Source organism: Cydia splendana, chromosome 15 (assembly GCF_910591565.1).
Source record: "Cydia splendana chromosome 15, ilCydSple1.2, whole genome shotgun sequence".
In the NCBI taxonomy this organism is placed as follows: Eukaryota; Metazoa; Arthropoda; class Insecta; order Lepidoptera; family Tortricidae; genus Cydia; species Cydia splendana.
The window spans coordinates 2,656,645-2,669,730 of NC_085974.1; the positions used below are offsets into that span (position 1 = coordinate 2,656,645).

Here is a 13,086-nt window from a genome sequence, read left to right on the forward strand (position 1 = left end):
GGCGTAAAAATAATATAAATATAGTCAGACCAAAAAAAGTCTGCAGCTGATTTGATTGCCCACGCAGTGCAAGTGTCATTTATACGTCATAATTTCATAGAAGTTTGACGTTTAAAATAACACTTTCACTGCGTGGGCTTTCACTTTCATTTTTGTAACAGCAATCATCATAAACAAAACAAATCATTGTTTATGGTTGAGCACGTTTACATTGAGGTCATTTTCGTAATTTTCTACATTTTGACATAGCAATTTCGACTTTATGCTTCATAATTAAGGTTGGTTTCAGCTTTTTCTAGAAACACACATTTTAAATAGAATGTAGAAAATATCCCAATACAATTTTGTCCCACTGTCATTGTCAAACAACAAATGCCGTGCAAAGGCGATGTTAGTTTATTTATTTAATGAACATTAAATAACAACAAATAATATAAACAAACATGAGATGGAGCGAAAAAGAAACGTGTACTTTTGTCAAATTGTATCTGGAGAATGAAGCACTCTGGAATCCTAGAGTTCCCGAGTACAAATCTAAACCAGAAAGGCACAAAGCTTATACTAAAATTATAACCGATTTCCGAGCTGCTACGGGCATGCCTTTAACGGAACCTGAAGTCAGAACGAAGATTAAGAACTTAAGGTCCACCTACATCCAGGAGGTCAATAAAATACGCAAGCGATCTAGTCCAGACTCTGTTTTCAAGCCGTCGATTAAGTGGTTCTATGCTTGGCATAAACGTTTTAGCAAGACGCTTAGAAGAGATCTGGACGTTATGGACGATGCATTTTTTGATGTAAGTAACGCTTTTTCATCTTAACTATGCAACTCACTTTCATCCTGTGGGTTTTCTTTTTGCATTAGCCACAATAGGCTAGAGATCGGTTTCCTATGACATTTCTTCTTTTAAATCATTTATAATTGACGTCCGGTCTGGCCTAGTGGATAGTGACCCTGTCTGCTAAGCCGATGGTCCTGGGTTCGAATCCCAGTAAGGGCATTTATTTGTGTGATGAACACTAATATTTGTTCCTGAGTCATGGTTGTTTTCTATGTATATAAGTATGTATTTATCTATACAAGTATGTATATCGTCGCCTAGTACCCATAGTACAAGCTTTGCTTAGTTTGGGGCTAGGTTTGATCTGTGTAAGATGTCCCCTAATATTAAACAAAAAATAAAATTTGCCAATTTCAATAGTGTGCTCGCAGATGCTCATAGAATATGACATTGTTAGGTAGTTGCATTTAGTATTATATCTTAATTTTACTGATATTTACTTACCATATCTTATCCATCCATTTGATGAAATAATAATGGCCATAAATTTAATGATTAAATGTTAGTTTTTGGGTCATTCCATAATAAACGCTACCAAGGGTTCAAAAATGAAAATTAGTTTAAGAAGTCAACACTAACCTATTTCCATAGAAAACATACCAAACCTTCATGTCAGAAAAAAAAACCGAAAAAATAACAATTTTTACATGTTTTTCATGTACTTGATCGCAACGTTTAAATGATAGGCGTAAAACTAATTTTTTACAGCAATATTGGCAAGACTAATTAAAAAGAAAGTAACTGTAAACTGTTACAAATTTCCCGCAGTTATTTCAGGTAAAATATCGTAATTATATAATTTGTCTTTAAAAATATTAAAAAGCATGGATTAATCGGTTTTTAGAAGAGTATTCTAGACTGTGGTGTCAAAGTAACACCCGAAACGAAAAAGAGATAAAAGTATGTGTAACTTTTCAGGTAATTAACTATAACCAAACATATTTTGCCAAAGAAAGGCTATGATGTGAACCTATGCAAATGAGTAATAATTATTGTTTTAGCGTCTGCTTTAGTGGTATGTTTTAAAGTTTGAAGTTGTGTAACACCCGAAACGTGTTGATCGTCCGCCTGTCCGTCCCCGGCTTTTCTCCGTGATGGTTAGTGCTAGAAAGCTGCAATTTGGCATGGATACATAAATCAATAATGGCGACAAAGTAATAACACAAAAACTACAAAAAAAAAATTTTTTTTTGGGTAAGCTCCTGTACAAAAAATATTTTATTTTTTTCGACTTTAATCCTGTGATGTGGGGTGTCGTTAGATAGATCTTTCAAAATGAATAGGTTTCACCATCAACCATTTTTTGATTAAGTGAATATTTTCGGAAATATTCGCATCAAAAGAAAAATAATTATCATATCTTCGAGAAACAGTTTTTATTGTTAAGATTAATGTATTTTATAATAATTCAGCATTTATTACTTCTGTTTTTAATCGAATTTATTAAAAAGACAATAATTTCAATAAAATGAGCCATCATTTCGTATAAATCTGTCTTAATTTCGTACTCGTAACACCCGAAACGAACCATGAGTAACACCCGAAACAGGTAATTTATTTTATTAAAATTAATTGAAAAGTGATACTAAGTGTTACTTCAGTGTTTCAGTAGACTATACTAACTATTATTACTTGACATAAATAAAACTGGAGGTTACTTGACAAAATTCGCTAAATTATGCATTTTGGTACTGATGGTCAGAAGGTATAGGCCAATTCCCGTAACGCCCGAAACAGCTACTTTTTAATGATTCTCTCGTTATTGCTCTTATACTTTAATTGTATGTGTACAGGAAAAGAAAATATTATCAAAGTAGTAGATGAATCAATAGTTATAACCTCCTAGTTCCTGTTACAATATCGAATAAAACCTTATTTTATGAGTTCAAGTGTAACACCCGAAACGGTGGAATGACCCTTTTATTCATTTTACAGCATGCAGAACAAATTGATGAATCATGTCAAAAAATATGGGTTAGCCCAGACGAAGTCAATGATAACTCCAACTCTGACCCCTTTGAATCCGAGCAAGACAACTTCCTTCTAGTCCTCAAACCTGAACCCGAAGACATAAAGCAAGAAGCCTCACAGAGCTCGTACAAAATAAAGAAGAAAAAATTTAAACATTGCCACAGCATCGATAACTCGGACAGATCATATAGAAATAGCATAGACAATGAGGCCAAAGAAGATGAGTTTGATATTTATGGGAAATTCATAGCGTCACAGTTGAGGAAAATGAATTTGCAGAAAGCGCTACGGTTGCAACTGGAGATTCAGAGTTTAGTGAGCGAGGCTAGGATTTCAGATATGACGGAACGTTGAAATGTAGAATTTTGTTTTTTAAACTGTTTTCGTTATCTTTGTTTCCAAAGAACCCTGGTAATAGGTTATATTTTAAGTTAGCGTTAAACAGTCATTAAATTTTAAGCCTCTATTATTTTGTCAATTGGTGATCTTTAAACAAAGCTGTATTTTTGTTTCTTCAAACAATTAAACATGTACAGATGTAGTGGATAATTATCATCCATCGTATTTTCACGGGAACGTACGAACGTGTCTTGCTATTTCAATCAGTCTCAGTCTTCGAGCAACACCTGCTTCCGACACATCGGAAGGGAGGGGCCCAAGCGATATCTTACCGTACAAATCTTTCTGCCATTTTTTGCGGGGGGAAAGGTGCACACAGTCGCACTTCTCACACACTTACATACAAAATCCAATCTGTAATGACGACACAAATACATAGAAAATGACACACGTCAAAGACAAATCTTGCTGAATCTTGCAAACCTCGATCTCTTTTTGTGTACGGACGAGTCACAAGTGTCACAACACGCACACCAACACATTTTCGTCGAAGTATTTTATTGTATTCTGACCAGGGATGTAACGGATGCGGTTTTATCGGAACCGAAAACGGAAACAGATGTTTTCAATTTAGTTTAACGGAACCGAAAACGGAAACGGAACCGGAACCAGAATCGGAGCCTGACTTTTTAACGATGTAGTCGTTTTCCCCTTTCTAGAATAAACATTCAGACAAAGTTTACACTTAGCCGTGTCCCCACTAACTTCATCAAAATAGTTCCAAACTAACATTCACCACACACAGTACACACAGTCAGTAGTCAGTACACAACAGAACACATACGATTTTAATTTTAATAACACGAATAAAACAAAGTATACAAACAAACAACAAACTAGCGTAGCACGTGGCAAGCGGGGCGATGAGCGAATGACTGGTATGAATGGTCTAAGAGCTAGCCACGTCAATAGGTATGCAATTTATAGAGCATAGAAATCCCTCTAGTTTGTATACCATACTATCATTATTAATTAATCCGGGCGCCTGGCAGCTGTCTAGCGGTGGGTGTGGGAGTGGATGGGCAACAAAGTGGTTGTAAAATCAATTGAAGGTGTGTAATTTATAGAGCTCTGTGTTTGGTGTGATATAATAGCTAATTATGTATTTAATTCAAATATAACAATGCCAGGCGTTTTATTTGGGGGAAAAGTAGTGCCAGGCGATGAAAACACACAATCACTTGTGCGCCTGCAGGAAGTACTCACAATTGCTTTACGCATAGATTGTGAGGCGAGTGCAATTTGCTCGTGATCTTCCTGCAGGCGCACAAGTGAATGTGTATTTTCATCGCCTGGCACTACTTTTCCCCCAAATAAAACGCCTGGCATTGTTATATTTGAATTAAATACATAATTTGCTATTATATCACACCAAACACAGAGCTCTATAAATTGCACACCTTCAATTGATTTTACAACCACTTTGTTGCCCATCCACTCCCACACCCACCGCTAGACAGCTGCCAGGCGCCCAGATTAATTAATAATGATACTATGGCATACTAACTAGAGGGATTTCGTTACTCTATAAATTGCATACCTATTTCCGTGGCTAGCTCTCCCTCTAGAACCTGTTTGTTTTTGATGTGCGCCGCCGCCGCGCTAAGCATTGACATCCGTTATAACTTCCGTTTCAAACATAACGGAACCGGAACAGAAACGGATGTGTAATACCAAACGGAAGTTCCGCCTTAACGGAAACGGAACCGGAGCTCCGTAACATCCCTGATTCTGACAGATGAGAAGTCGGATTTCTCGCTCGACCGATCCGCAATTTGTACTGGGCGAGCAAAATCGATAAATCCAACAATTACATGAGACTAAAATATAATAATTGTGTTTAAATGTAATTAAACGTATGATATGTAAAAAAATATTACATGTGAAATGTAACACCTTCTTTTTGTAAATTTGATGTCTCCGACCTCTTTTTACGACAAAAAACCGAGCAATTAGGCATTTTTTCTGCTGCTGTGTCCACGCGCGCGTCTGGACTAGGTCTAGTGAAAAATCCGAGCGCAACTAGTTTTATTACCCGCGCTAGATCAGTTGATCTTGTACCTAGGCAGAGGGGAAATAGTGCGAATGCCGCCTCCCTTCCGTGTTGCTCGAAGGTCTCAGTACCAAAAGTACTGACATTTACTGAAGTAGCATGACAAATACGAACGTTTCCGAGAAAATACGATGGAAAACAATTATGTACTACATCTACGTAAAAAATACTTAAAATGTGTCGAGTCATATTGAATATTTTTGCAATTTATTTATTTTTAATAATTTAGCATGTTGAATATGGAGATAAAAAAAGAATTACAAAAACTGACATTACATTTAGAATCTTCTCATAAAAGAGGATTTTTTTTGGACAAGTTATCTCTGGTCCATGTTGCAGAAACTTCCCGAAAAGAAATGTTCTTAGATTTTTCAGGAAATTTTCATAATAAATAAACTTATTTTGGAAATGGAGCTTCAATTCCCACAAAAATATGAGAATTTTCTATTTTTTCTCAGGAAACTTTCCGACGGCACATCAGTAGTTTCAGATAATTTTCACAAAAGGACCAGTGTTCAAGTAAGTACAAGATTAAAATACAAGTCGATATAATTGTTTTGTGTAATTTGTATACTGTTTAGTTGTGAGGGGAAATAAATATAAGAGAAAGTCGTGTAGCAAGTCTGATCTTTTATTGCTGTTACAGCCTCTGTTTATAATATAAACAAACATCGCTTACGTTTCACTAGTGAAAATTCAGATTTTTCCTGAATGTACCAATTCTTGTACCTACATTCTCACATTTGTCCTAGAAATTTATGACAAAATACACAGATGTCTGCTGCAGATTGGTTTCAGTACGAGAGTCCACGTCAATGACAACTATAACTAAATTAAGTACTTTAAGTTACACACATTACGTGTTCAGAAAAAAAAAGTACGGAAGCCTTTATGGCTGAGCATGGTTTAAAAAAAACTAACCATCTAAAAACTTAGGTTATAAATAACGTTAAAGGACGATTTACACCAACTGATTTAGCAAATTGGACAACTTATAGTATAGTGTAAATCGACGTTTAACGGAGACTAGAGAAGACCACAATATTTATTTCAACAATCTCAAAAATAATACTAACAACATTTCATTTGCAATCCGATTGAGTCCGATGTGCGTTTGTTGTAGGGTTCTTAATGTTGGCACCCCACCAAAGATTGACATGTTTAACCCTGAAGTGGGAAAGGTGTGACAGTCCTGTAAGTGGTATTTTGGGTGCCAATCAATGGGTGTTTTACCTTATTAATACAGTGATGAAAATTGATTGTTACATGTTTTTGCTCTCCTTGCTTACAGTGCCCAATAAAGGTGCATCCACACCGCAACTTTTGTGGTGAAAGCAGTAACACTTGGAAACTTTGTTCTACAAAAAGTAATTGTGGTATGGATGCACAATAATTTTTATATAAGAGATACTGCTTTATAATATGACATCCAATTGTGTTACTCTTCATTTAAGTTCATGATCATGAATTCAACTTGTATAAAAAAAATCAGAACTATTAAGAAAAACCAAAAATATATGATCTCATCATATTTTTCATCAGAGAAAACTTTCATAAAAACATAAAGTACCATTTCACAATGTTTCTCACAGAAATGTGTAGTATGTTTCCAAAACGAGCAAAAACAAGCAACCAAACGGGGCAATAAAATCATTGGCACTTATGAACAAAATTTAAAGTATTTTAAAGTCACACTCCACTGAGTACCAAACCGTACACTTACCCTAATGCCATCAAGTCAATAACATGTGTGGAAGCTACACCAAAGTGTCCCCGTTCAAATAGAGGAAGCATTTATGCGTTGGTAGTTTAAATCTTCCTTGGACTGCGTTTCGGACCAATGTTTAGATATTGGAAGAACTCAAAGTGAAGGAGAGATTATCGTCGACTGTTCAAATACGAATCCTCAAATACTTCGGGCACGTTACACGAAACCAAAACTCCATGGAACGTCTCGTTGTCCAAGGACGAGTGGAAGGCAAGCGGTCACAAGGTCGGTCACCTACGCGCTGGACAGACCTGATAAAATCTGCGACACAAACCACCATGGTCCAATGTTCCCGTAACGCTGAAGACCGTGGCAAGTGGAGGCGCATTGAGAGGGCTGCGTTATCCACGATAGATACGTCTCATCATACAACCACGACCACTCTGTCAAGAGTGAACAACTGAGGAGGAGTTTAAATCTTGAGATTATTGTAAGGTAGTCTAAGAGCCCCCCACACAAGTCTTTTGAGCGTTGGTGTCTAGTCAGTGCTATGGAAAATGGCGTCGCTGCGCAATTGCGCCAACGCTGCGTCGAGCAGCAGCCATTGAGTTGGCTAGACTCCGACGCTTGGGAGACGCTACCTCTATGTCACTAAACTTTGGTGTAGTTTCCACACATTTCAACCCCGCTTGAAACCTTAATCTATTCATAAAACGACCAATGCCATCTGCCGAGTTTTCGAAAAATAAAGGCGAATTAAATGCATCGTTTGTACATAAATTAGTGGAAGTATCAGGGAAGCATATGGCGCAAGCGCGTTCAAACGATCATTACATTGAAATTCAACAATTTTTAAGGTGTCAACTCACCTTTCAAGTAAATTACAAGTTTTATCGGAGAAAATAAGGCAATTTATCTTCTGTTATACAAATAAGTGTGACAGAGGTGAATGAGAGAGGTTTTCCCGTATGTAGCGAGAAGCGCCTACGAACAGAGAACCCGCCTAGATCGCTGGCAGTGAATGTGTTAAAGCCTTATATTTTAGGCCGCATTGTAACAGCTTAGTTCATCTCTTAGCCAGACTGATGTTTACTGAAAATTATTTATATGGGCGGAAGTTAGGTTAGGTGCCATACATTTGGATTTACATGTAAGTTCACCAAAGATGGTATGAATGATAACTAATGATGGTTGCATTATGTCAGTTTTCCCCTTTTTATCAATTAATTCATGCCTTTTTTTCTAGCTAGGTTTGACAGTGAGTTGACATTTAATTTTTAACGACACAGTCGCTAAACAATGTAAAATATTTGACAGAAAACATCAACAATTAGTTGTACCGTTTTTGAACACATAAGGAGATAGGTACATTTAGATGTGTGGAAATTAAAAATATAACGATTTCAACTTAAAACAAAATTACGTTAAGCGATGATATTGTGATGAATTTTGTAGATAATAGCTCTAACATCTTCCAAAAATACTGAAAAATATGTGATTTTATGCTTTATATCAGTAACTTTGCTCGCAGTGTAAAAATGCGTTTGTAGGTACCGTAAAAGTATAAAACTTTGCCCTTTAACATAACTTTTCCCACCACATCACAGTTCAGTAAAAGCGAAATAATTTAAAAGTAGTTACAGATACACTTTATAAAGAAAGTGAAGTGAAAGTTTTATATTTTGACGGTATATTACTAGGGAAATATTCCCTATTACAATGAAGCTTAGGGTCTTTTCACAATGTAGTTTGCAGTACCTGCACGATCCCTACACGTAACTTGATTTTGACCAACTGGAACAAAATTTTTTTTTACGACGGGGAATCACTTGTGAACCCCTCGCCGTCCCATTAAGAAAATCAAATACCTATCGACCCGTTCGTTAAACTTAAAAAATATCTTTAAATTTGCATCTATTTCTCTACTAGCTCCTTCCGCCATTTTTATGACAAGGACAAAAAAAGGATTTGTAAAATTCTTATGAATTTTAACTCAATTTATATTTTTTACAATGTTTGGCTTGACTTTGAATTCTTATTGGTTTGGTGTCTAACTAGAGATGTAGTGCATAATTGTTTTCCATCGTATTTTCTCGGAAACGTTCGTATTATTTGTCATGCTACTTCAGTCAACCTCAGTACTTTTTGTACCGAGACTGATCGAAATAGCAAGTCACGTTTGTACGTTTCCGTGAAATAACGATGGAAAATAATTATGGACTACGTCTGTACCTAATATCATATGAAATGTTATGACAATGTTAGAGCTGCCGTCTGCAAAAGTTAGATGAAATTGCGGCGTGAACCGCATAACAGGGTCAGTCGTGACATGGTCCTACAACTAAAGTCGAAATCCAACAAGATACGGGTTTTAAGGTGGATGAAACGCAACTGGTCATACGAACCTGCCTCGTAATAGTAGTTTTTATGTGACTGTTATATAATTAAAGGCATTAAAATACGAGTGTGAGTTTATGAAACGAACTGAGAGCGAGTTTCATAAAAACACCTATTTTCGTACAGTTACGTACACTGCGAACTAGGTAGAATATTATTATTTGTGCCGTTCCCTGGCCAAAAGCATTTGGTTGTTTGTTAATACGGCGTAAACTATAGATTAAAAATATCTTATGGCAAGTTATAGCGTATGATCAATCGCGTTTCTACCCTTAATAACCCCAAATAGCGTCACAATGTATTCGCTATTCTAAACGTCAATTAAAACTACACAAGAAGGGAGACTCGAATCAGATCTCGTTTTGTACAATTTATCACATAAATTTAAGGAGCACGTCCACTGCAGCAAATACTGTTTTAAATTACGCATTTAGAGATCAAAAGTACACCAATAGAGCAATACGGTTCTAAAATTACATTTACGTCGCTCCGGGCGGCAAAACCGTTAAGGCTTCTACAGACGTTGCAACAAATCGCATGCGATTTTATATAATTGCTGGTTAAGTTGGAGCAACGAATTCAATCGATCGACCAAATGCCGCAATGTAATGATCGATTCACAAGAGCTGGCACAAATGGAACGAATGAGTGAATGAAAATATCTATGTGTGTATCGAAAGAACTACACTAGAAACAGTTTTATTCCCCGTATTATGTATCTTTACAACAAAGAATTCAACGAAATAGATCCTTTCAATACCACTCTTAGAGGGTTGAAAAACAAAATTAATAATAAATTAAATAGTTACGATTAATACAATCAAAAGTGAGTAATAATAATGTATAACATAAGTACCAGTAACAGCTAGATATAAGTAGGTAGTAAACAATTGTACTTCTTCTTATAGTTTAAGTTAAATAATTCAGGTCCGTTGCAACAACAATATTAACTATAATCTATAACGTTTTCGGCACTGTATTGTCAATCTTATATGTAATAGTTTTCAATGTATCTTTTTTGTAATGACTGTTTGTGCCAAAATAAAGAGAAAAAAAAAAAAAAAAAAAAAATTAATCAATCAAATGGTGGCTCTGACTGTATACCGATACAGGTGTCACTTAATACAATGAAAGATTCATTCATTCCATTCGCGCCAGCTTTCGTGAATCAACCTGTACCTATTGCAAATCGCATGCGATTATCGGTGACGTTTGGAGGGGCCAATAAGCTGAGATCTAGTCATCGAAACGCATATCTGTGTTACACCATAGATAATAAACACAGTTTTTTTTATCGCAGAGTTGCGTTTCGATCACAACACAGCTTTTATGAATCCAAATATTTCATTGATGAAAAAATAAACGCTCTGCTATTATCGTATCGACATACACGGTTACAAAACTAACATACTCGTATTTTTCAGTTAGATCCGGTTGTACCGATGTTTGTATGGACATTTTCAAACAGAATACCCCTTTTAAATAACTAATAAATTAAGAAAAAATATCAAAAGGTTAATTAAATAAGAGAACAAAAAATGAGATCACAAAACGCCCATACAAAAACCAGCGTTTTACAATGCCAGCGTTATGTTGAAAGCCTGGTATCTAGACATATGTTAGTGTTATTCTTTATGGCATAACCTTGTCTTCATCCACATTATTCCATCCTTGTAAAGATCATATTTCCTCACTTGTAATCTCCAAATTTTTAGCCTACTATACGGATTTTCATATACAGCAAGAACAAAACAACGCTAGGTTGTATTATTTGCTATTTCTATGAAAAATAACAGAAGCAGGCTTAAATTTCTGTCAAAGTTAGAAAATAATTGATTTTAGTATGTGAATAATACTCTACTCTACTCTACTCTGCCCTACTCGACCTGGTTGACAAGGTGCAAAAAACCCTAGAGGAAAAGCAAACCGCTCTATGTGCGTTCCTTGATGTTGAAGGTGCTTTCGACAACACGCCCACAGAGACCATACTCAATGGTATGACATCAAAGGGAGTAGACGAAATCACCACCAGATGGGTACATAGCATGCTCTCGAACAGAGTAGCCACTTTGACCATGAATAATATAGAGCATGCATTTTATACCACTAGAGGGTGCCCACAAGGAGGCGTTCTATCCCCACTATTATGGACCCTAGCAGTGGACCAACTTCTTGCAATCATGTCAGGCCAAGACTTTGACACACAAGGATATGCCGACGACCTTGTAGTTATCGTCAAAGGCCCTTGCCTCAGCACCATATCCAACCTAATGCAAGGAGCTCTAAACACAATATTCAAATGGTGTAGAGAAAATGACTTGTCCATTAATCCGAGCAAGACTGTAATAGTACCATTCACAAGGAAACGGAAGCTCGATAAACTAATAAAACCAAGACTTAATGGACAAATAATACCGTTCTCGGAAGAGGTCAAGTATCTAGGGGTCACTTTTGACCAAAAGTTAACTTGGAACCCTCACCTGAGAAACATTATGCAAAAAGCGAAAATGGCCATGTGGTCATGCTGTCGAATGGCAGGAGCAAGATGGGGCTTAAGACCCAAAATTGCTATGTGGTTATACACAGCGGTAGTGAGGCCAATTGTCACCTACGCCTCCGCAGTCTGGTGTAACAAAACCAACCAAAAGACAGCAATAGACACTCTAAACAGCCTGCAACGCACGGCTTGTTTAACAGCAACAGGCGCCTTCTCCTCGACACCGGGAGCGGCCCTAGATGCACTGCTAGACATCATACCACTCCACCTGCAGGTGCAAAAGGAGGCCAAGCAGTGCGTCTACAGAATATGCACGCTAAACAGGCCAAAATGGCGCTCTCAGGCATTAGCCAATCTAAAGGCAAATAGAACCCTTAGCATGCCCACTGATGACACGCACACCGAATGTCATCTCACCAAACTGTACACAGTAGAAATACCTCCTAGAGACAAATGGACCAACAACCAAATGTACGTCGAAGAGGGAAGCCACGTTTGGTATACAGATGGTTCCAAAAAAGGCAATGATGTAGGATGTGGGATCTATGGTGAGAGACCTAAGCTCAGAGCTAGCGTCAGCATGGGCACACAGGCCTCAATCTTCCAGGCAGAAGTCTTCGCCATCAACAAATGCGCGGAGATCAACCTGGATAGAAACCTAAGACACCAGCATATCTACATCAACTCAGACAGCCAGGCTGCTCTGCTGGCACTAGAATCCCTTGAGTCAAACTCAAAACTAGTCCAGAACTGTAAAACAAACCTAAATGCACTGGCTAACTCCAACAAGGTCACACTTAGATGGGTACCAGGGCACTCCGACATTAACGGAAACGAAGAAGCGGACGAACTTGCTAGAAAGGGCGCAGACACACCCCTGGTCGGCCCAGAACCGTTCTGTGGAATCACAAAACGGGATGCATATTCTCTGCTCAGCAAGTTAGAAAAAACGAGAGCAACCGAGTGGTGGAAGTTCGTTAAAGGACAAGAACACTCGAAAGCTCTAATCAAAGGGTTCAACAGCAGAACTGCTAAGGAGCTTTTAGGACTCAAAAGGCACAAAACCTGCGCGGTGACCAGAATACTGACTGGACACTGTAAGTTGAATAAACATATGTTTCAAATTGGGAAGAAACAAGATGCGACATGCAGGTTCTGTCAGGAGTCAGAGGAGACTGCAATGCACATTCTCTGCTCTTGTGGACCACTAATGTCAAAA

At 37.3% G+C, this 13,086-nt stretch overlaps 1 protein-coding gene across 1 annotated transcript; it reads left to right on the top strand.

Moving 5' to 3' along the window:
• Positions 1–358: 358 nt before the first annotated feature.
• On the top strand, positions 359–3,189 carry LOC134797235 (uncharacterized). Its single transcript, XM_063769459.1, has 2 exons — positions 359–797; positions 2,778–3,189. The coding sequence occupies exons 1-2, from the start codon at positions 444–446 to the stop codon at positions 3,165–3,167; spliced, it is 744 nt and encodes a 247-aa protein (XP_063625529.1). The 5' UTR covers positions 359–443; the 3' UTR covers positions 3,168–3,189.
• Positions 3,190–13,086: the final 9,897 nt, after the last annotated feature.